The 24,607-nt window shown below is 32.9% G+C and overlaps 1 protein-coding gene and 1 long non-coding RNA gene across 10 annotated transcripts in view; one reads left to right on the forward strand and one right to left on the reverse strand.

The window, feature by feature from the left end:
- LOC108371485 (uncharacterized) overlaps nucleotides 1-12,798 on the reverse strand; it is a 24,173-nt gene extending 11,375 nt beyond the window's left edge. The window contains exons 1-2 of the long non-coding RNA XR_001848755.1: nucleotides 12,722-12,798; nucleotides 4,358-4,360 (exon numbers count right to left, since the gene is read on the reverse strand). This is a non-coding gene — a long non-coding RNA (uncharacterized LOC108371485). The remainder of the gene's footprint in view (nucleotides 1-4,357; nucleotides 4,361-12,721) is intronic.
- The window catches only part of LOC108371389 (syntaxin-binding protein 5-like), a 552,451-nt gene that overhangs the window by 290,719 nt on the left and 237,125 nt on the right, over nucleotides 1-24,607 (forward strand). For all 9 annotated transcript variants that reach the window (XM_017626982.1, XM_017626947.1, XM_017626939.1 and 6 more), the window contains one exon: nucleotides 5,463-5,644. In XM_017626982.1, coding sequence (XP_017482471.1) covers nucleotides 5,463-5,644 — 182 coding nt within the window. The remainder of the gene's footprint in view (nucleotides 1-5,462; nucleotides 5,645-24,607) is intronic.

Consider the following 24,607-nt stretch of genomic DNA (forward strand, 5'->3'; position numbering starts at 1 on the left):
CATACTCAACTTTACCTTCTTCCTTGTTTGAGTCTAATCTATTCATGTACATACATACATACATTTTATTCCTGAACTGCTGCTTAGCACGTTTCTTTAATTCGCTATCAATATTAAAGCATACATTTAGGGGGCATTTCCGCCCCAACCATGTACATGTGTGCATTGGTATTGGTGTGACTTTTGAATTGATTTTTTCGCTCTATTTTAAACTGATTTGAAATTTTAAAAATTGCCTGCACATCAGCATCAAAATACCTTTCTAATGATATATAACTGTTTATACCTTAGAAGTATAGTTTAACCGTAAAAGGGGTGTAAAGGAAACATGATTGCCTATTTATATAATGATATATATATATGATGATTAAATAAAACACTTTTTTATATGGTGCTAAGCAAGAAATATTTAGGAGCATAAAATTTTATTTCGTTTTGTATTAAAATACACTCTTTTGCACTCAATGCATAAGAACTTATATGCTAGGTATGTATGTATGTTCATTAGACTGAATCACTCCCCATGCAAAAAAAATCGGTACTGTTTTTCCATTGGAATTATAAAATCTATTATATTTTAAGACGTCCACCAAAATATTTCGAACAATATTAAGATTTAAGCGAGCTGGACCGATTTGAAAATACCTCCAAAAATGGAGTTTTTATACATACATACATATAGTGGTCCTTAAAATAAAAGAACTGCGATATTTTGACCGGTTTTGGAATTTGGTATTTGTATTTTTAAACGACTTCAAAAAAAGGAGGAGGTTATCAGTTCGTCGGAATATTTTTTTTTTTTCTGTATGTTACCGCATAACTTTGGACCACGTTAAATGATTTCGATAATTCTTTTTTCATCGGAGAGGTGGTACCTAAAGGTTGGTCCCATACTAATTTTGTTTAGATCCGATAATTGGGTCGTGAAGAAATTAACGATAATCTTACATTTTTATATGAGAATTGAAGTCGGTATTGTTTTTTGCTTAAAAATTACTTGTGTTTATTTAATGTGTATTATTTTTTTTTCAAAAGTCTAGCTGGTATACAACAGATACCATATACATAAATTCAGATTTCAAACTTTGTACAAAAATTAGAAAAATTCCTCTTATTTTCACCAAAATTTCAAACTCAATCAGAATTTTGGTATGCAGTTTTGTAATTCTAGTATAATGAAGTGCAAGTTTCAAGCTGCTATAAAATCCCATTAATTTTTGGCATTTTTTTGCCAGCAGTGGCCTCCGTATAAAAGAAAATTGTGAACATACTTTTGTATGGAAAAAACGTGAAACACCTTCAACAAAAAAAAATTAATTTTTTTGATCTGTCTGCAAATTTCAAATAATCGGCAAAGAATCGGCGAAAATATGCCGAGGCCGATGCTCAATTTTGTGCCGATACTAGCCGATGCCGATTAATCGGTCGGACTCTAGTTACTAATCATAATCTCTCTGGTTTTAACTTGCGTATCAAATAGATTGTATAAGAAATATTTTTTTGATGTACCTCCATATAATAGCGTATGTTAAAGTGCAAATCTCAGCGTTTGGTAATTTTAAAAGTTTGAAATTGAAAATTGAAGTTGATATCACTATTTACAATATGTTTACTTATTATTATTATACATACGGTTGTCCACAAAATATTAAGAGTACGATATTTTGACCTGATTTGGCTATTTGTCTTTTGCTTATTTAACGTTTTTTTATATTTTTTATAAAAGTCTAACTGGTTATCCAACAAACATCATATAAATTAGCCAGAGACCCAAAATAATTATTATCATAATATTTGAGATCAAAAACGTCGCCTTGTTTTAAGAGAAATATTTTTCGTCTGTATAATAATTATTTAAGAGAAATATCTTTTTTCGTCCCGTGGGGTGCTTTTTCAGATGGAAATTATTAACGTCTTTTCACAATAATTATGTGGGATTTTTATTTTTCTCGTCTCTCGGGACGTTTATTTCAAGACAAATATTATTTACGTCTTCTCATAATAATTATGTGGGACTTTTATTTCTTTTCGTCTCGTGGGACGTTTATTTTAAGACGGAAATGATTTAATAATGATTTGGTAATAATTATATGCGACTTTTATTTTCTCGTCCCCACGTTTTCTCTTAATAGAATCGGTACATGTACTGCCGATTTCACGAAATTAAGCGAAAATATCTCCGAGTTCGATTATTGGAATTTGATTTGCTAACATTTGGCAACCCTTTTCAATAAACTAAATTCACGTAAAAGCAAAGCCCTTTCATTTGAAAACACATTTTTGAAAATCGAACAATTGATACAGATTTGATGACATGAACAATCGTGGCGTTAAATATTTAACGCGTCAAATCTCCGAACTCAATTAAGAAGTTACATTCAATAAAAGTCCCATATAATTATTAGGAGAAGGCGTAAATTATTTACGTCTTGAAATAAACGTTCCTAGAGACGAAAAAATATAAAAATCCCATATAATTATTATGAGAAGACGTAAATCATTTTCATCTTGAAATAAACGTCCAGAGAGACGAAAAAATATAAAAACCCCATATAATTATTATGAGAAGACGTAAATAATTTCCGTCTGGAAATAAACGTCCCGCGAGACGATAAAAAATAAAAGTCCCATATAATTATTATGAGATGAGGAAAATAATTTACATTTTAAAATAATCGTCCCGCGAGGCGAAAACATTTTTTCCATTGTTCAGTAATAATTATAGAGCAATATTTAATTTTATTTCTTATAATCGTTATGGTCTCTGAAATTAACATTTCAAGCTTTGTACAAAACTATAAAAACTCGGCAAATTTTCACAAAAATTTCAAACTTTTTAATCAGAAGCTGTAGAAAAAATTTTGGTATGCAGTTTTGTAGCACCTTTTTTTGTAGTCTAATGAAGTGCAACTTTCAAGTTGGTAAAAAATCCCGATAATTTTTGAGAATTATTTAGGTTGAAGGCGTTTTTTCCATACAAAGCATGTTCGAAAATTTTCATTTATATGGAGGACACTTCCAACGAAAAAATTGCCAAAAATCAACGGAATTTGTTAGCTGCTTGAGACTTGCACTTCATTAGACTAGAATTAAATGGTGAAAATTTTGGAATTTTTATAATTTTTTACCAAGATTGAAATCTGAATTTATTTGGCATTTGTTGTATAACCAACTAGACCATGATACAAAAAACAAGGTTGTTCCATTGTCACTTTTTCGTCGCCATATTAACAACCTGACAATTAAGCAGATTGTGACATTTCGTGCTACCATACCCAATATCTAAAATGCTTCAAATTTTCTTATTAATTTTTTGTCGATTTAAAAATCTTTGTTTTTAGGCCTAGTATTTTATTCCTATTTCACGAGAAAAAGCTGTTAAATTGCATATAAAATTTCTTTCTGTGAAATAAGTGTGAAATTCCACAACATTTCCTCAGCAAAGTAGTATTCTGTTCACGCTGTGAAAAAGCTTGCAACATTTTTGCTAAATGAAGCTAGCAACACAATTTTCATGACATTTTTAAATACACATGTACATTTTAAATTGTGTGAAAGCTGACAGTTTATAGAATTCAGTAGCGGCGAAAACAAAGGGGGGTTAATTGGTTAAACCTTACCCAAGCCGATCGTAAAACTTGCGACGCAATTTCAGCTTATGCCTGTCGGTCTTGGCAAGAACGTAATCCCTCAAGGTTTAGCTTAACATGGTTCTAGGGATACACCCTGTGATCGTGTTACTTTGCAGAAGGTGTCGCGCCCGTTTTTCTGTACATATTTCCTTTGGAAAAATGCCCCATCTCAGTATTCTATGTAAATGCTTCCAGAGGTATCTATGCGTCACCAGAATTTTAATGTATATGGCTTATACCGCTAGCTCTCGTAGCTGGCTACGAGATCGTTTTCATATACCATTTTTCATAGGTTTGGGATTGATTTCATTTACCTCTATTCCAAGTTCTACGGTGGCACGCTGCATTTTCCAATAAACCCTTATTTTTCCATGAGCTTGAGATTGACTTCATATACATACATATATCCATACCAAGTTCCAGAACTCTACCATAAATACTTCCAGAGATATGCACTATGAAAAATTCGATTTGTATGGGAGGTTCCACACCCCCTTTAGATATCGGTTTTGTGTTAGCCTATAACCATTCTTGGAAGATTTGTGTCCGAAATTTCCAAAAAATCGGTATAGCCGGTATGGGCATTGTGATTCCTCAAAGGAAATGAACTAATGATTGCAAAAAATGAAATCAAACGTCGTAGTTGACCAAAAAAGAACATCCTCTCAACTTCTCAGAATGTAGAAAAGCTAAGAAATATATAATAAGATAGGATATATTAAAACAGCCTCCAGAACATTTGCCAAAAGACGCCCCTGAACTACACAAATCAGTTTGATTGAAAATTTGTTTGTATCTATTTATTTTATACTTCACTTTTGGGTTTGTCAAAATTTCATATGAAAACAATATGTGTTGCTGGAAAAATTTCGGGCCTATGGGTCCCAAAGTAAATTCCATTTGCTGTTAAATGGACAAAGACAATATGTATTAAATAAATGTATAATTTCAGTGTCTGAATTATATCAGAATCATCGCATGCGATATAGAAAACTACATTGTGATGTAATCAGATGACATGAGGAGACTAAAAAATTTTAAAATATGTTCACTAAAATTGTATTAATATTAAAATAATGATTTGGCAAGTTGCTACCGAATTTAATGTAAAATTCAAACGTTTTTAAGATAAGATATTAATTATTTTTAAAAAATTTTAACACAAATATTTTATTTATAATCCCAAATTTAGGATATAAAATCTCCCACACCAAAAAACTTACAATTGGGTAACGCCGCTTCGATTTTTTCACAAATGAGCAATTGTCAAAAATCTGCTTTTTAATCAAAAAGTTGTTTATTGAAACTACCTTCTTTTTTGTATCATGAACTAGACTTTTATAAAAAAATAATAAACATTAAGGGTCGTTTTCACTAAGAGCCGGTTGCTTAAAGCCTGGTTGACACTAATCCCCCGTTAAACATCGTTACCGACGTTACCGATACCGTGTTATATGCATGGAGTTGAAAACGTCGATAACGATGTTAACCGATGATTAGTGTCAACCAGGCTTTAAGCAACCGGCCCTAACTCTGGTCAACACTAATCCCCAATTAAACATCGTTGCCGACGTTACTGACTCCATGCTTATTACATTGTGTTGGTAACGTTGGTAACGATGTGTAACTGGGGTGAGTGTTAACAAGCGGTCCTAAATAAACAAAAGACAAATAGCCAAAACTGATTGAAATATCGCACTCCTATTATTTTGTGTGTCACTATATGTATGTATATTGCTTACTAATTTCTAAGTATTGTACTATCGACCTACATTTTTAATTTAAAGCAATCTAATTAACTGATTATTTTTATTGCTTCTTATTTTCTAGAAACACAAGAACCTTATGCGATAGCAGTACTTCTCCAATATGACTTAGTTTTAATAGACTTACTTACGCCCGGTTTTCCATGTTTCGAATCGCCTTATCCTATGGACTTACACGAATCACCTGTTACATGTTGCACCTATTTAACTGATTGTCCCTCGGATTTGGTTCCTGCTTTTTACTCTGTAAGCTTTTCCTAATATTCATTATAATGTATGAGTATATTAATCACCATATTTGTACATAAATTTATGCAGAAAACTTTATAGTTATAAAGTCTCTGCAGTTTTATCGACAAATATTTCCATAAAATTTGTTGAGTAAAATGTGTATATGTAACCGGAAAAATCGCATATGCCGAAAATGCTCTATGGATCATTCTGAGCAACTTTGCTTAAGAAACTATGGGTTCAAAACCAATTCGAGCCAGAGAATTTTAAGGGGAAGTTTCATATCAGGTAATACAAAATTTTTAATTTTTGACTATAAAGACCCTCCCCTGCCCATATAAAATATTAGACTTATGGAATCACCCACATCCTTTGAAAGCGTAATTATACAGTCTATTAGAAGTACATAACTAAAAAAAATATATTCTAGAGTCAAAATTGTGGGAGCTATGATTTTCCTTCCCCTAAATCGCAGAAATTACGCACTGAACGACGATTTAACACGGCTATAAATAGTGACAGACAAACAGAAACTATTCAGAACGAAAAATGACACTGAAGATGGCACAACGCCGAAACCGGTTTGTCTCCAAACCAAATTTGACAAGGGATGACTGAATATCGTTCCACATTAATTTTGACTGTTCCAATTATTTCAGTATGATAGATTTGGATGATGACAATATTTTAACAGAACTGCCAATTACTACATTCCGCATAACCATTTGAAGGAATATTTAGAATTTTAAGCCCCATCACTTCCTGGACCACAAGTTCCATGCCGCATACTAGGAACTGAACGATACGTTCAACTGCTAACCAGTGTTTCTCGGCACGTAACGGGAAAAAAATCGTGAAAATGTTATGACTGTGACTGATGTTAGTCAAAAAAAAAAAAAATACCACGCTTGGAAAGCAAACAGGACTTAAAAACTTAGTTATTTAAGTAAATATTTAAAAAAATGAACTGCCTTTGGTACCCTTACACTGAAATCAGCCATTTGTTTAAGTTTTTCCCCACAAAGTTTAGTAGATATTACCTGGTATGAAACTTCCCCTTAAAATTCGCTGGCTCGAAATTGGTTTTAGACCCAAAGTTTCTTAAGCTAAGTTGTTCAGATTGGTACGTAGAGCATTTTTCGCATATGCGATTTTATGGGAAAAAAGTCGACCCGCCCTAATGTAAGTATATGTATTCTCGATGCAATAGCGCTGCACTATGGGCTAAATCACATTTTTTTTTAATCTAATGTAACGAGAAGGAATAGAGATTGCGCAATATTTTTTTGTGAATAAAGTTCAAGTTACTAAGCGAACGTCAACACGCTTTACTTTAAGGGCTGAAATGAGGGGCGAAGTTGATCATGTTCAATAAATTGATAACCTTTCGCTTTTCTTTTTGCTGTTTCTCAGAGGCAAATCATGATACCGATAAAATTTTTTTAATTGTTGTAAATTTAATATAGATTAAGGAAAAGCTTATTAGGATACCATCCTAAATTAGGGGTTGAAATAGGGGGAGTGCCTAAAACTCAGAAAATTCACTGAAAAACATTGTAAAGTGTTTTCGTAGGGGACGAAAACGACTCCAAAAATTATTTCCGCAAGGTGTAATTTATTGGGATATCATCAACACTTAATTAAGAGGTTCAAATAAAGGGTAAGTTGCGAAAAACCAGAAAATTTAAGAAATCGATGTACTTTCGCTTTTCTTTTTGCTGTATCTCAAGCGCAATTTTTTTTCTGATTTAAACATAACTAAATGTTTTTTTAAACCGTGTTTGCGATATACATACATATCGTCGTTTAAAGTAAAAAACCGTGTATCGTCACATCTGAAAACCGCGTAACTGACATTTGCTGCCAATAATTGGATTTGCTCACACAAGCTCTTGGCTCAATCCTTATCCATTCGTCCTGAAATGTACTAGCCAGAAATGCGATTGCTTTATAAAAAAGAGAACCATGAGTGTTTTTACTATCTAAAAATAATACCTCACATACGCGGTTTTGCATTATCTTGATACGCGGTTTTGTACTTTAAACGACGATATGTATGTATGTACCAGGGTTGTTGCGAATTAATTAATTGCATTAATTTTAATATTTGTATTCGCAAAAATCAATGCGGAGCTTTTGCGGATGCGAATGTTGTGCAAGTGCACTGATAAAACGTATATCTGGCAAACAAAATGACAAATTGTGGTCAATATTTTTTGCCTGTATAGATACGTCGCGACGTTAGGTCGTGTTACGCGTTGTTGTGTAACAAAGCTGGTCAAAAGTCAGATTTATCATCTTTTATAAAAGTGTCTTTAAACATATTATTTCTCAAGCTATATAACCGAGTCATACAAGTTCCCACTTAGAACGTCAAAGAAAACATAGTCCTTTTAATATTTTTTTTTCGTGCTATTAATACCTGCATTTGTTTCTTTCTTTATTATGATTTTGTGGACCACTCTTAAGAAAAAAACTACTAGACATGAAAGAAGGAAGTGTGCACCATAGTGAAATAATATAAAGTGTGCTAGATAGCAATGACGTTCTATTTCGGTACTTTTATTTGAAAATTTATTATCACAAATTTTTCCGTGATTTGACTTTCACGTTAACCCTTTTGAGTGAGAACTTATGCATTTTTTTGATTTGAATTCAAAATTAAAGAAAAAATATCAAGAAAATTTTGCCGCTTGTACAAAAGCACGCATAGCGTTGCAGTAGTGATGTTTTCAGTCCGGAAGAATGAGGATCTAAGCCGAAACTAAACACAGGTATGCAACAAAACCAAGGGTTAACGCCAGATTTGAAAAATGCGAATACCAGAAATGAAAGAAAAAATAATAACAAAATCAAATTTTAATTTAAAATATGAAGACGTCAGTTACTTGGTACACTTTATATTATTTCACTATGGTGTGCACCATGATACAAAAAAGAAGGTAGTTTCAATAAACAACTTTTGACGGATAATAAAATTTTTTGAAGTTTCATAAATTGTGAGTATTATCAAACGCCTTGCCACTTTGATAATATTAAAACAATAAATCGGAGTATTTTACTTCCCATATTTATACCAATGTAATAATATTTCACTCGCACTATTTTTATTAAAAATATATAAAATATAGTTAAACAAGACTTCATCCTAATTAGTATTTTTATTTTATAACAAAAACCACGCTCGCATTATGCTTTTATTGTTTCGTTTTCTTATTTTTAATGCAATCTTGCGATTTAAACATCTAATTCTAAAGACTGTTCTTCCCAAATAAAACCTTTTTATATTTGCGCAAAATTATCGTATGTTACATTTTTTACGAAATTCACTTTTTGATGCAACTTGGTTTTACAACCCATAACGCATCACCTGTTAAAATATTATCCCAATAGCTACCCCAAAAGTTGACTGTAAATTTTATTGTTTGTGACAATGATTTTTTTCTTGTTGGCGAAATTATCATATGTGCTAAGAAATTAGAATGTACTACTAAAAAATCGTATGTTAAGTTATATTTCTGAGTTATCTCAGCAAATCTAAACTTTGGTATTGATGGTGCTAGCCAAGGCAGAGAAAAATACAAACAACACTTTCCTGTAAAATTTGGTTTTTGTAACATACAATAATTTTTCGCAAAGGGGTCGATATTGTCGTATAAAGTACAAAACCGCGTATCAACAAAACGCAAAACTGCGTATGTGAGGTTGCATAAATTATTTCTAGAGAGTAAAAACACTCATATTTCAAAATCGTTCACTTTTTTACAGCGCAATCGCGTTTCTGTTTAGTATAAGTATTGTAAGGCTTGAGCCAAATCCATTTTTTGGCAAAAAATGTCAGTTACGCGGTTTTGCAGAACGACGATAAGCGGTTTTGTACCTTAAGCGACGATATGTATGTATAATATAATATATATAATGATAATGTATATAATGATCACTTTCTTCATGCGTTCTGAAACCTAGTCGTCAACCTCATTTTCGAAGTTATGTAGCCGGCATTATTTTCAAGTGCATCATATTCCACATCTTTGAATGTACTGATAAAATCTTCTGCTTAAAAAAAAAATAGGGGTATTCTCTGATTCTTGCAAAGGCCTTGCATGGTGCACATATTGCACGGATTGCACGGTAAAAACCGGTTTTCGTATGGGACAGCTTTGCAAACCGTGCAATCCGTGCACCGTGCAAGGGCTTTGCAAGACTCAGAGAATACCCCTTATATTTCTTCTAGTAATCAGGTAGCATGAGTTTGATGAAATGTCATAATGTTATTAAAAGTCAAATGGTTAACAACAACAGCGAATGTCATTAAATGGAACTACCTGCTTTTTTGTATCATGTGTGTGTTTCAATAAACAACTTTTGACGGATAATAAAATTTTTTGAAGTTTCATAAATTGTGAGTATTATCAACGGCCTTGCCACTTTGATAATATTAAAACAATAAATCGGAGTATTTTCCTTCCCATATTTATACCAATGTAATAATATTTCAAATCAAAACCCATTATCAGTGCTTGGTATTTTTTTTACTTACGTAGCTCGCACTATTTTTATTAAAAATATATAAAATATAAAGCAGAAATCCAGAATAATAATTATTTTATTGTTGGGTTTTTAAGTAGGTCTTCAAAATTATCGTAAGAATTTTAAGTCTTTTGATAATAATTATGTGTGAGAAATTTTTTTAAGTAATCGATAACTATTATTTTAAGACTTTTATATAATAGAAGTCTTTTCAAAATAATTATCAGCGAGATAAATATTTTTAAGTCTTCAAAGAGTTTTATTTTGACACTTATTTTGAGAAATATTTATCTTAATATAATGATTATTGATTGACTTTTATCCTTTTCTCTTATAATATTTAGTTATGTCTCTGATGTAAAGTATTAAAGACGACTTCATGGTAATTGTTCTTTTTATTTTTAATAAAAACCACGCGCAATGCTGTTATTTTTCATTTTCTTATTTTGAATACAATCTTGCGATTTAAAAATCTAATTCTAAAGAATATTCTTTCCAAATAAAACCTTTTTATATTTTGGCACAAATTTAATTTTAATTTCTCATGAGATTTTGCAAAAAATTAGGCTTTGTTATTAGCGTATCACCATTAACTTTCACAAATTTTGAATTTAAAGTTTCTAATATGTATATGCAAAAAACCTGAAGTCGACTTGAACAGACCGCTAAACAATTAACATATCGTCGTTTAAAGTACAAAGTCTGAAACTTAGTCATCAACCCATTTACGAAATTATGTAGCCGGTATAATTTTCAAGTCCATCATATTCCACATCTTTGAATGTACTGATAAAATCTTCTGCTTTGAAAATAAACATTTCTTCTAGTGATCAGGTAGCATGAATTTGATGAAATGTCATAATTTTATTAAAAGTCAAATGGTTAACAAAAACAACAATGTCATTAAATGGAACTACCTTCTTTTTTGTATCATGGTGTGCACTATAATTTGAAACCACATTGTCGTGATTTGCGATTGATGTCATTTCAATAGTTTCAAGTGGGGCTCTTTGAGAAATTTATTTTTAGCAAAAATTTCAAAAAAACAGTAATTTTGTTCGCTTGCCGGGAAATATTTTTTCATAGAGATATATGTACATTGGATCCTTGGCTAAGAACTTCTGTGGCAAAATTGTCCCACTACGTCCCCCTTATTTTGCCATTTAAAGTCAAAGAGCAAGATCCTTCAATAGGGATTTTCAGCGGCAATTTTCAACATCTAGCTATAAAGAGAATCGATGCTCAAATAATTAAAGATCTGTAGGTCTGACCTTTAATTGTGTAAGGATTACGTAACTATCGAATGTTATTTGTCAAGGATCTGTTGAAAAAAATGGATTCATCGCTACTTCTTTATACTTTTTCTTAGATAAGTGTAATTATTTTTTTCTCTCATAAAACGGCTTGTTATCTATTAACGAGTTGTCTCGAAATATGAGAACGCAATAAGCGAATGGAATCAAGCAACATGACGGATTTGATAGCTTATGGCACCGACAATGGTGAGTAATCAATTGTGACTGCCTGCAACTAGGAAAAGTCGAGCTCAGCAAATAAGAAAACTAATTACAGGCTACTCATTACAGGTGAAGCTTTTGAAGAAGGCACCCGTGAACTAAGCAGCTCGGAGACCCTCATCATCCGTGATTCCAATAATTTAAATGCTTATAAAAAACTAGGCGCGTTTTTAAAAAAATAACATGATTCTGATCCGATGCGGCTGGCATCCCCGACTTTATCCCATATCCACTTATTTAGCACGCTAGAAGCATACATTTTTCAAACCTGTCGCAGAAGAAAGGATAAAAGATAATAAATCGACAAACGCTGATGACGTTATAGGTTCTCCCAATTCCAAAACAGCCAAAGGAATGACAATGAAGAATTCTTTTGAAAAGGCTTTACTCATCGGGTTTGGCTTGTAAGTGTTGTTTAAACCACGATCTTGCTGTGATGATAGATTCTTCCAGTGAATATGAAAGTCAGAAGGATACTCCGACATTTTCATCCCCGATGCAATTCTCAAAAACGAATTATTGTTGCACCGAAAAAATAAATAAATATAAGTGAAAGTCGTCTCAACTGGTGCAGCGTCAATCGATAGAATTTAAAATATTGTCAAGTTTCCTACGCAGATATTTGTCGCCTCGAGCGAGCAGTTATTTAGTGGCGCAGGTTTAGTTTACAACCCTTTAAGAAACCATTTTTAAATTCGAGAACTAAATAAAATAAACATTATAAAAATTACTCAATTTCCCATTTTTTATTTACCTACCTAAATCACCTAATTCACTTACCTAAATTATTTCTTAAAAATACTTGACATTCGCATCCGCGGATGTCTAAAATTCCACATTCGCTGCATCCCTAGTATGGACATTAGGGTGGTCCAAAAATGCATGAGGGTGGGGGGGAGTAAAGTCGGAATTTTTATGCTCTCACTAGGATTGTTCTATACCGAAAAAATATATCCCTATTTTTTTATTTGCAAACCTTCGGTTCGACACTGTTATATATATATATATATATATATATATATATATGATATTGTGTATCTAAAACAGAGGCGGGCATTTTTTGACTTTCCAGACACATGTAATTGGGCTTCAAAATGCTGCTTGCTGCGACGTCGACACATGTATACTATCATCGTCTTCGCGCGTCTTACGATACTTGACGAATGACTGATGCTTCGCTGGCATTTCGGCAAAAGCAAATGAAATCAGTTGCTGTTGAGAGTGTTCGGACGCAAAAAGTTTTCTTAGTGGTAAATAAGCATGAAAAATTGTGGCACATTCCAAAACAATGTGGTAGATTCAAATAAATAAATTTATAAATATGTTATATGCACTTATGGTCAGCTTATTAAGTTAAGTGACATTTTGACCAGTTTTGGCTAATTACTTTTTTGTTTATCTTTTTTTTCTTTGCTGACGGTGCTAGGCAATTTCTTCCATATAAAAGAAATTTCCAATCATTAAAAACCCACACGATTACTTAGCGCTTGAAATTGGCACTTTGAGCTACTAAATTTTAATAGGCTATAAAACTGCATACCTAAAACATTTCTAGAAATTCTAAATAAAAAGCCAAAGCGACAGAATAAGATGCCTTTTTTTAGAAATGATCTATTATTTTCTGATAGAGAATCATTTTCTGATAGACATTGATAATTTTCGTGTTGATGTATATTACTTTCACCAACCCTAAATTTAATAAAGAACGCTGCTTTTAATTCTAAAAGCTTCTTCGATCACCCACTTTCACCTTTTCAAAATGACTATGACACAGTTTGTAATATCTTGTTAAACAAGACATAACATTGCGACTCATAACGCGAAAGCAAATAACGCATTGCGCACACCAATCCATGTTTTCTATGCAAAAAAAATGTATTTCCCATTCTTCCCGAAACATTTTATGTGTGCATTATTCGATTAGCTGCGCAGTGAAGTCTCAGCAGCAACTGATTGGATTTGGTCAAGGCGTATTTAACAGGTGATAGCAGCACCCTTTTAATTTTCTTCGCCTCACGGCTTCATATGTCAAATGGCTGCTGTTGATTGGTAGGAGCAATTGATTGTTTATTGTTTTCTGTTCTCTTTCATATCCTTTGTATGAAATTTTTGACTGTCCTCGCCGCAAAAGCAAAAATGAAATACATGTACATTTTGTTATTGGCGTACCGATACCACCTTATTGAATACGCCTTGGATTTGCTTTGCCGAAGTGCTAGCAACAGTGTTGCCGTTTTAGCCCTTTGGTGGCTAGATTTAGCTACCACATACTTTTTTTGACCATATAAATTTAAAATTGCCCCTAGCCCTTTGGCGAATTTATTCATTCTCGGCATGAAAAAGTTGTATATGCTTAATTTGATCTCATTTTTTTCATTTATGTAAGAGATGAATTTTTAAACTAAGAAAGACTGACATATATACATATGTATGTATATGTATTGTATGTTCCTTATGATTTTATACATACATACTGTAAAAGTGTTGGGGCTGTTAACTTATCTATTAACGATTTAACTATAGTTTAAAATAGATAAGTGTACGGCGCTTAATATGCTTAATTAGTTAATTGGCCCATCACGTCGATTGACCGTTTAAGTTCTTGTGGTGTGATTGTACCAACTGCTGGTGCATCTTCAAAAACTATTTGGACATTTTATGATTGCACCAGCATGCTCAATTTTCTAAGTAAAAAGTATTTTGGCGGAAATTTCTTGCACTAAATGAGTCAAAGCCGTGTTTGTGGAAGATATTGCGATATTACGATATTCGATCCTGATAGTACAATCACTTGATGGAGCCAGCAAGCTGGTGTTGTTTCATACAAAAAGGTTTTTGGTTGCATAAAATATTAACTTTTTTACAGAGTTCGCTGCTTTTCTATACCATAACTTATTGAAAATGTTTGCGTGTATACTTATGTAAGTACAAAATTTTAGCTACCATTTTTAGCTACAACGACTTTTTTTAGCTCTTATTTAGCCCTTTTTTAAAAGAATTTGGCTACCACTAAATTTTATTGGCGGCAACACTGGCTAGCAAAGCATCAGTCAATCGTCAATTATCGTAAGACGCACGAAGACGATCATATCATCCATGTGTCGACGTCGCAGCGAGCAATGTTGTTTTCTGTTGTAGAAAATACCCATTCATTAATGCGCCAATGAACAAATTAAAAAAAAAGAAGTTTCAAGATCTGAAAGTTTTTTAGCTTACGGTGGTAGAAGTAGTAGAAATGTAATTTAGCAAAAAAAAGTGTTATCTATTCCACAAATATGGGAACATCCGAGCACTGGCTGTTGAGCAAAACTTCGCTGCTTCGCACACAAGCGCATGTGTGTGATAGCGTGAGTGCCCACCTCTGATCTAAAAATATATATATGTAGATGTGACCCACCACACATATGTACATTAGGGTGGTCCTAAAAAGTCGGAATTGTAATGTTCTCACCCCTAGGATTGTTCTATATCGAAAAAAGTGTGTATACTAGGGATGTTAATTTTTCGGCTTTTTCCGATCCCGGAATTTTCGATATGGCGTTGTCACAATCCCGGGATCTCTTGATTAGTCCCGGGATTTAGATAGTCATTACTTTTCAACAACTTAAATCGAAAAAATTGCTTCTATATTGTTTGAAAAGTTCTCCTGCCATGAAATAAATAATAAATAAATGGGTTTGAAACCTACTTTTTTATTTAAACAGGGGGTTTTTTTCTCTCTGACCGCAGGATTTACTTTAAATTACTTTGTAATTTCAAAGATATGGTTACTTCCAAAAACTATTAAACAAATTCCATGCAATGTAGAATAAAAATATGGGTAACAAACGCAATAGGAAATTTCTTTTGAATTTAAAAAATTTAAATTCTTTGGATTCACAAGGACGAATAGGCAATTTTTAAGCTAACAAAGTTTGAAGAACGAGATTCGAGGATGTTATCGAGTTTATATAAGCCCTTAACATATAATTTTTTCAAAAACAAATATTGCGAAATTTCAAGGATAAAATTTTAAAATGACATTTTCAATATTTACCAGCCCTTCCAGAAACCTGTGATCGGACTTAAAAAAATTCTGTGTGGTAGAATCTGGGAAAAATGTGATAGATTTCAAAAAAATGTGGTAGATTTCAGGTTTTGGATCAAACTTTGTACAAAAATTAATGAAATTCTGTAAGGTTTCACCTAGACTAAAAAAAAATTAATTTTAGTATAACAAAGTGCAAGATTGAAGTTGCTAAAATTTGCATTGAGTTTTGGCAATTTTTTTCCCTGACAGTGTAAAGCGGTTCCTTCCATATCAAGGTATTTTTCGAACATAAATTTTTTGCAACCTTGCGGAGTGCTGCCAGCGTTTCATTTTATCACATCACGATGTATCGAACAAATGTGGCACGTTACAGAAACCACTACTTGGGATTTGCCGATTTTGACAATTCTCAAGTAAATGTAAACAACGTCTCAGAAACTTTAGATGCACTGAAATTTGCTAATACTTTTACAAAAATCGCCGTTTTTTAACATTTTCGCCCTAATTCTTTTTATAAATCATATATTTTAAAATTTAACATAATGAAACCACGTTTCCTGTCGAAAAGTTAATTATTGAGAAAATTTACTATTTTACAGTTTATGTTGTCCTCTAATTCGGCTTTGTTTACTTTTAATTGAGAAATTTCATCGCCGCCGGGAATGCGGAATCTTGTATTATATCATTCTTGTTACCATATAGTGTTAAGTATTGGACAATTTTTGCTCTTAAAATTAAGAAAATTATGTCGAACAAAAATAAAACTAGGTACTCAAAAAACGCGATTTGTGGTAGATATCAGACCTTGTGTGGTAGATGCTCAAAAAGTGGCAGATCTAACACAATGTGGTAGAAGTCCGATCACTGCCAGAAACTTGAATCTGTTTGAATTCTACAGGATTTCCTCATTAATTTTATACCCATACTTCTTCTCTAAGCACATCTCTCTGAATTTTTTAAATTATTTTTGAATTACTGACGTCAGAGTGAAAAACTAAAAACGCAATTTTACTATATTTGGCCCATGGTTTCGCGAATATATTGATATTTGTGTTTAGAATTTACTATCGCGCGGTGTTTTATGTATATATGTATGTTGTATGTATAATGAGCTACACATTTATTGAAAAAATATTAATTATTAAATGAAAAAAGAAATGTAGCCAATTCTGGTCAAGAAAAGGAGTTTTTATTATTGTCATCAGTGAAAATTACAAATCCCGAAAATAATGGGATTACTTGCCAAGAATCCCGGGGTTAACATTCTTAGTGTATACCCCTATTTTTATACCCGAGCGCACTTGTGCACAAGGGTATATTAATTGTGTTCACATAACGGTTGTTTGTAACAGCCAAAACGAATCGTGATAGATATAGACAAATGTATACATAAATGCTCAGAATGAATAGAGAAGTCGATTAAGCCATGTCTGTCTGTCCGTCCGTCTATCTGTCCGTTTTCACGATAACTCGAGCAAAAATTGAGATATCTCAACGAAATTTGGTACGTACGTTTCCATTTATCCAAGGTAGGTTGGTATTGAAAATGGGCGAAATCGGACTATAACCACGCCCACTTCCCATATAACGGTAATTTTCAGAAATACGAAGACTGCGATATTTTAGTAACTACTGGAGATTATTCACTCAAAATTAATATTTACAATAAGTTTTAGACGAAAAATAAGAATATTATAAATTTTTGGANCTTGGTAACCGCTGCACCAATTTCTTCCAAACTTGGCACAGTTGTTGGGCTTCGTACAACATACCAAATGGCCAAAAAATTTTTNAACTAGATATTTATTTCGCCATATCCAACTATGCCACTTGGTCACTATAACCAAATCTTGGTTATTATAACTAAACCTTTTTCTGAGTGTACGAAATCTTCGATAAATCAGTAAATATTAAAGCTAATTTATTCAAAATTGATGCTTGCAACAATTCTTAACCAAGAAATACGTTTGTGATAAAATTTTGGAAAATGGGCGTGGCAGCGCCCACTTACGATCACATATATGTATGTATCTCGGTAACCGTTCTACCAATTTGTATACAAACTCGGTATGGTTATTATACTTGCCACATAAAAGCAAAACGTTGAAAATTATTGAAATCGGACTAAAATTGAGGCCGCTTTTCATATCACGGTAAATTTCAGAACTGCTTGAAACTTAAAAATTTCGATATTTAAGGTCTCTAATTTACTCAAAATTGATACGCCCCGGCTTACCATGTAGCGGTAGCTTTCGGAAAGGTGAAAAAACATATATTTAATACTTGCGCCGGGTATTTAATGTTCGGCTCCGCCCGAACTAAGACTTTCTTACTTGTTTATTTTGAAATCAAAGAATATTTAGAGGGCGCTCAAAGCGCCCAAAGTTTTCCATGTATTTTATATGGGGAAAACAACTTTTCGTAGAAACGGTATATAATTCTTAAAAATCAATATTTTTCTATTGGAAAACTCTGTTTATCTGCAGGAGATTCCCAATAATAATACCCAATTGTTTATTTAACCATTTTTTATCGCAACTATAATTTATAGGTCCGCCAAAAACCCATAAAAACCCCGAAAAATGCAATGGGCGGACCAATCAAAAATCGTTAGTATTAAAAAATGGTTAAATAAACAATTGGGTATTTTTGTCAATGTTATTGTGGCTTATTATACCCGAGCCNAGAAAGTGGTAATTATTTTGACACTTTTTTTTAAAATGCCTCTTTTTCTGCAACTGCATTGCCTTTCTCAATTGTCCTTCAGGATCTTGGCTTTGCTTATGGAATCACTAAGTATAATGATTATTAAGCAACTCAAAAACTATACCAGCGTGATTACCGACGTATCCTTTTGAGAGGTAGCGGCACCCTTATAAGAGGAATAAGACCCAAACTTTTGAGGTAAAAATTTCAGTAGGTTGCGTCTTTATGGCCTTTTCAATTTTATAAATTATCATTATTTTTAAGTGGAAAAATAAAACTGAAAATTAATGATAATCTCTGCGCGAAAAAATAAATATCATAAAATAATCATTATTTATAATCCCAAAAATAAAAATCAAATAATAATTATTTCCGTTTGAGCGAAAAAATAAAACTCAATAATAACACAGGTTTACAAAAAAAAAACTTATGCATATTAAACCAAACCTATATATCCCTATGTTATTCGACACGCTGAATGCGAATCCGAAGTCCGTTAGTCTCCACCACGTCAGGTTCGTGGCCAGTTGAAGGTCAAGTAGAGAAAAATTTATTGAATAAACCTGAAAATTTATATACATAAGGTTTTACATTCGCTGAACCCGAATCCGAGGTCCGTTAACCTCCATAATGTCAGCTTCGAGGTCATTTGAAGGTCAAATAGGACATAAAATTTATTCAATAAAAATTAAAAAAAAAAATAAATTGTTTTTGTTGTCACTGAAACCGAGTACTTGATTCCTCAAGGTCATCTGGAGGTCATGCCAAGGTCATCCCAAGGTCAAATTCAGATGAATTTTATTGAATTTTCAGGTTTATTCAATGAATTTTTCCCTACTTGACCTTCAAATGACCACGAACCTGACGTGATGGAGGCTAATTGACCTCGGATTCGCATTCAGGATGTCGAATAACATAGGGATATATAGGTTTGGTTTAATATGCATAAGCTTTTTTTTTTTGTAAACCTGTGTAATTCATAAAATAATGATTAAATGCTGATTTAAATTATTTTACTCATAATGATTACCTTTCCTGCTTTTAAAATTGGAAATAGAATAGTTTAGTGAAAGTACCACATTTCACTGCTTTTGGACTGGAGCGGAACTAGTTACTATCGGACTGGTTCGTTTTTTGGCAAAAAAGAACTAGTACTGAACTAGAAATCTGGTTCACTAGTTCGTGTTTTCCCTACAGGGTTGCAACAATTCTTTACCAAGAAATACGTTTATGGTAAAATTTTGGAAAATGGGCGTGGCACCGCCCACTTATGATCACATATATGTATATCGGTAACCGTTCTACCAATTTGTACCACACTCGGTGTGGTTATTGTGCTTGCCACATATTAGCAAAACGTTGAAAATTATTGAAATCGGACTAAAATTACCTGCGCTTCTCATATAACGGTAAATTTCAGAAATGCTTGAAACTTCAATCAAACCATCTAGCGGTAGCTTTCGGAAAGGTGAAAAAGCATATATTTAATACTTGCGTAGGGTATTTAATGTTCGGCTCCGCTCGAACTTAGACTTTCTTACTTGTTATCATTTTATTTTTGATATTTTTATTGAGCTTTGTACCACGATTGTTTATTAGGAAAAATTGAGAAAGCAACCAAGTCTAAGCGGTAGAAGTTATAGCAGCTATTTCGGAGATCACCACATCTCCTCATCAGACTTCTTTTTTCTAGATTCAGCAGGGATTCTACCTGCGTAATCGATGTGCAAAGTCANTTTTTAATATTTTTATTGAGCTTTGTACCACGATTGTTTATTAGGAAAAATTGAAAAAGCAACAAAGTCTAAGCGGTAGAAGTTATAGCACTATTTCGGAGATCACCACATCTCCTCATCAGACTTCTTTTTTCTAGATTCAGCAGGGATTCTACCTGCGTAATCGATGTGCAAAGTCAGAAGCGTTAACCACTGAGCTATGTACACCCCGTATTTTTATTGAAAGTCTCTTAAAGAGAACCAGAGTTTTCCGATCGAAAAATATTGATTTTCAAGAATTCTATACCATTTCTACGAAAAGTTGTTTGTTCCCCATATAAAAATACATGGAAAACTTTGGACGCTTTGAGCGACCTCTAAATATTTTTTGATTTCAAAATAAAAAAAATAGGGGTATAAACACTTTTTTTCGATATGGAACAATCCTAGGGGTGAGAGCATTACAATTCCGACTTTACTGTTTTTGTACCACCCTAATGTACATATGTACATATGTGTGGTGGGTCACATCCACATATATATTTTTAGATTCACAATATCACATATATTTATTAGAGGGGTTCAAAAAATTTTTTTTTGGAAATTCATAAACGCTACCTGAAATTATTGTTACTTGTGATAAAAAAAGAGAAACGTGTTTTTTTTATTTTGAAAAAAAAAAGTTTTTTAGAGGTCGCGCTGGTCGGTTTTTTATAAAAACGCTTATGTTCCCAATTTTTTTATTTTCTTGACATTTTTTAAATTCAGTTAAAAATGTGGTTTTTGCATATAATTACCCTGTGGGGCAAATCTCTAGTTCTGAACTGGTGCGCTTCTAGTACATTTAGACCCAGTACTGGTTCGCGATAAATCTCTTTTGCATGCAAGCAACTGGCGAATTTAACATGGCGATGTCCTAGGAAGTGTCAATTGCCCCCCGCTGCATCCCTTTTTCGATAGTTCCGAACTAGTCCTAAATTCTATAGTTCCGAACCAGTTCTAAAATCGACAGACGAAAGAAAAAAGTATCATGATTTTTCAATCTTTTTGGTTCTTCCGTGTGTGCGATTTTAAGTTATTTTGGAAGAAATGTGTTTTCAATTTGAAATTAAATTTGTTTGAATGATTGTAAGAAATGTACGTTTACATACCTTTAGCTGTAGCTGAGTTTGCAGAGGTGCTCGCTGTTAGATTCCAGACGGTCCCAAGATGTTGAAATGTTAACACAAATTTTGGTTTTGTATTACCAAGCTAAGAAAAAGAATCTGCGAAGTGCAGAATAGAAACGTATTTGAACGAAAAAGCCGCCGAACACATATCTATGTAAAGTAAACAAGCCCCCCGCTGCATCCCTTATTCGATAGTTCCGAACTAGTTCTAAATTCGACAAATAAGATCTAGTTCGTTCTGCATTTCTTTTTCTATAGTTCCGAACCAGTTCTAAATTCGTCACTTTAGATATAGATTTCTAGTGAAAAAAGCTGAAAAAAAATTAGTTATTTAAAAGTACCACCTTTCGCCGACTTTTGACTGGTGGGGATCTAGTTCCTATCGGACTAGTTCCTTTTTGTTGATAAAGACCTAGTACGGAACTGGAAATTTGATTCTTTAGTCCGCGGTTTCCCTGCAGGGTACTCTGGTATTATTGGGGAACATTCCCTTAATTACATACCTGTCTTGGGTAGTTAGGATGGGCCTAATGGCCGAAAATATGCTCTCGAAGAGATACTAATAAAATTGAACCGTTGATACTGAACGATTTACGCGTTGTCATGGGTTGGAACTTGTTATCAGGGGGTTTCTGGGCTTGCTAATTAGGAATCTGAAGTCAGTTTTTCAAAATTCAAAATGGCGGATCCAATATGGCAATCAAATTAAAAAAAAAATACTACAATTAAAACGTTGATACTTAACGTTTTAAGCATTTTCAAGGGTTGAAACTCGTTTATAGGGGGTTTCTGGGGTTGCTGATTACGAATCTGTTTTCAGATTTTCACAATTCAAAATAAATTATACCAAAAATTGAAAATGTACCGCAGCTGTTTTCAACAGCGGATATTTCAAATCTGCTTGCCGGAATCAAGCAATAGCAAAGCTTTATGTTGCATTTCCAGCGCCTTATCTTCTTTTAATTCCAAAAACTCCAACTCTTCTTCGCTTTTCTTAAAAAGGAGTATTGTAAATTCATCCTCAATTATGTTACATAAAAAAGGGTTTATGAAGTATGTAAACGTACATTTAAATAATTTCAAATCGGGAAATCTTTTCAAAATCTGCTTTTAAATCATGTGCAATATTTTTTCTAGCCATGGTAAATGATGAAATATTCTTTTTTTGAGATCATAAATAAAAAGACGTAGTTTAGCTTCAAAACTTAAAATAAATTGCGACAAATCAAACAGATTTTCATTCTCTCCTTGTACAGAAAAATTCAAGTTTTGCAAATGTTCCATCATATCGGTAAAGCGCATTAAGTCAGAAAGCTAATTTTCATTCTCAAATTGCGGTTATTATTCTGATCTCAATTTGCGTATGTGTATATAAAAAGAATAAAATAAAGAAACAACACAATGGAAAAGAATGTCGAGCAAAGAAATATGTATTTTAAAAAGTAAAAAGTCCAAAATGTTCTAAGCAAAGAGAAAGTAAAAAGAGCCGCACTTTGCTAAGCAAAGAGCCTCGATTGCCCACCGCTATTCTATGATGTTTGCGGATATAACTAAATGTTTTCCTATTTTGAAATTATTTTTTGACGGTACACTAGGGCTGCCATAATCCCGAACCAATCGACCAGGACACTTATACCCTATAAATACAACTCCTTGGGTTCTGGCGTTGCATTATTACAATGTTTTTAGGGAATTTTCTGGGTTTTAGTCACTCACCCCTTATTTCAACCCCTAACTTGAGGTTGATGGTATCGTAATAAGCTTTTCCTTAATCTTCATTAAATTTACTACAATTAAAAAAAAATATTGTATCGATATCGTGATTTGCCTCGTGAGATACAGCAAAAAGAAAAGCGAAAACTCATCAATTTATTGAACATATACTACGTTTATACGCATGCACAAGTCGCTTTGAAAGAGCGAAGTGTTTTGGCTCACACTCCATTTCAAATCGGTAGTTTATTTCTCCAGACAGTTAGAAAGAGTGTATAAACACCGCTCTCAGTCAAAGCGAATTGGAGATCAGCTGTTCCGCTCAAATTCCAAATAATCGCATCAGTATTTAAAAGCTGATTAATAATAATCGTTCGTTTTCTTTGCCACGATTTTATAATGCCGAATAAAACTAGATTTTTATCACTTTCCATTATGTTAACTTATAAAATGTCAAATGAAAACATCTAATTTTGTTTGCTTTTGAAGACGGTTACTTTGATGCCGATATAAAGCCGTAAGTATAAACACCAGAGCGAAATGTGTACGGTGTCAATGCGCTTTCAATTAAGTCGATTATTCTGTGCGTATAACCGTAGTAATAGTCAATTTCGCGCCTCATTTCAGCCCTTAAAGTAAAGCGTGCTGACGTTCGCTTTAGTTTTCCTTTAATCGGCATAACTTGAACTTTATTCACAAGAAAAATTATTGCGCTATCTCTATTCCTTCTCGTTACATTAGGTTTTAACCAAAAAAAATGTGATTTAGCCCATAGTAGGCCGCACAGTGGGTGCAAAAAAGGTTGCTGTGGACAAATCAATTTTGAGAGCCCAAATATGAACCGATTTGAAGTTATAAAGATAATTAAATTTCGCCTCGATCTATCCGTGGCGATTTTTTTAAAAAGCTCTAGTTTTTTATTTATTTATGTTGAAAAATTGAAGAAAAAAACTTTTTACGTTTGAATGCCTCCACGTTTTTTGGAAAATACTTGAAATTAGTTTCAACTGTCTGCAATTATTTGAAAAATTATTCATAATTAAATGCATCCTATGGAAAAATGTTTACGAATATTTTTTTAAATAATTGCAGGCATTTGAAATTAATTTCAAGTATTTTCCAAAAAATTGGAAGAATTCAAACGTAAAATTTTTTTTCTTTAATTTTTCAACATAAATGAATAAAAAAAACTGGAGCTTTTTTAAAAAATCGCCACGGATAGATCGACGTGAACCTTAATTATCTCTTAGTTAAAAAAAGAAACATGAAATCGGTTCTTATTTGGGCTCTGAAAATTGATTTGTCCACAGCAAACTTTTTTGCCCCACTGTACGCCGTAAGCATAAATATCTTTCCAGCTAAGTAATAAGCAAGTAAAAGCTCTCTACCAAATCTCCGCCAAATGGAGTTTCTTTGAACTTTTACACCAACGTCTGCTTATAAAGACACTTAACATTAGAATTAATGACCCGGGCCCAGAGGTAAACGTACTACCAACAACAACCCACGTACTCAACATAACAGAATAGAAAGTTATGGAGAATATTTCTGAAGTGACACCCCTTAGCCAGATATAAATGTAGGTCTAAATTAATGAG

The sequence above is a fragment of the Rhagoletis zephyria genome, unplaced genomic scaffold (assembly GCF_001687245.7).
Source record: "Rhagoletis zephyria isolate East Lansing unplaced genomic scaffold, Rhagoletis_zephyria_1.1 Rzeph_scaffold_00068, whole genome shotgun sequence".
Classification (NCBI taxonomy): domain Eukaryota; kingdom Metazoa; phylum Arthropoda; class Insecta; order Diptera; family Tephritidae; genus Rhagoletis; species Rhagoletis zephyria.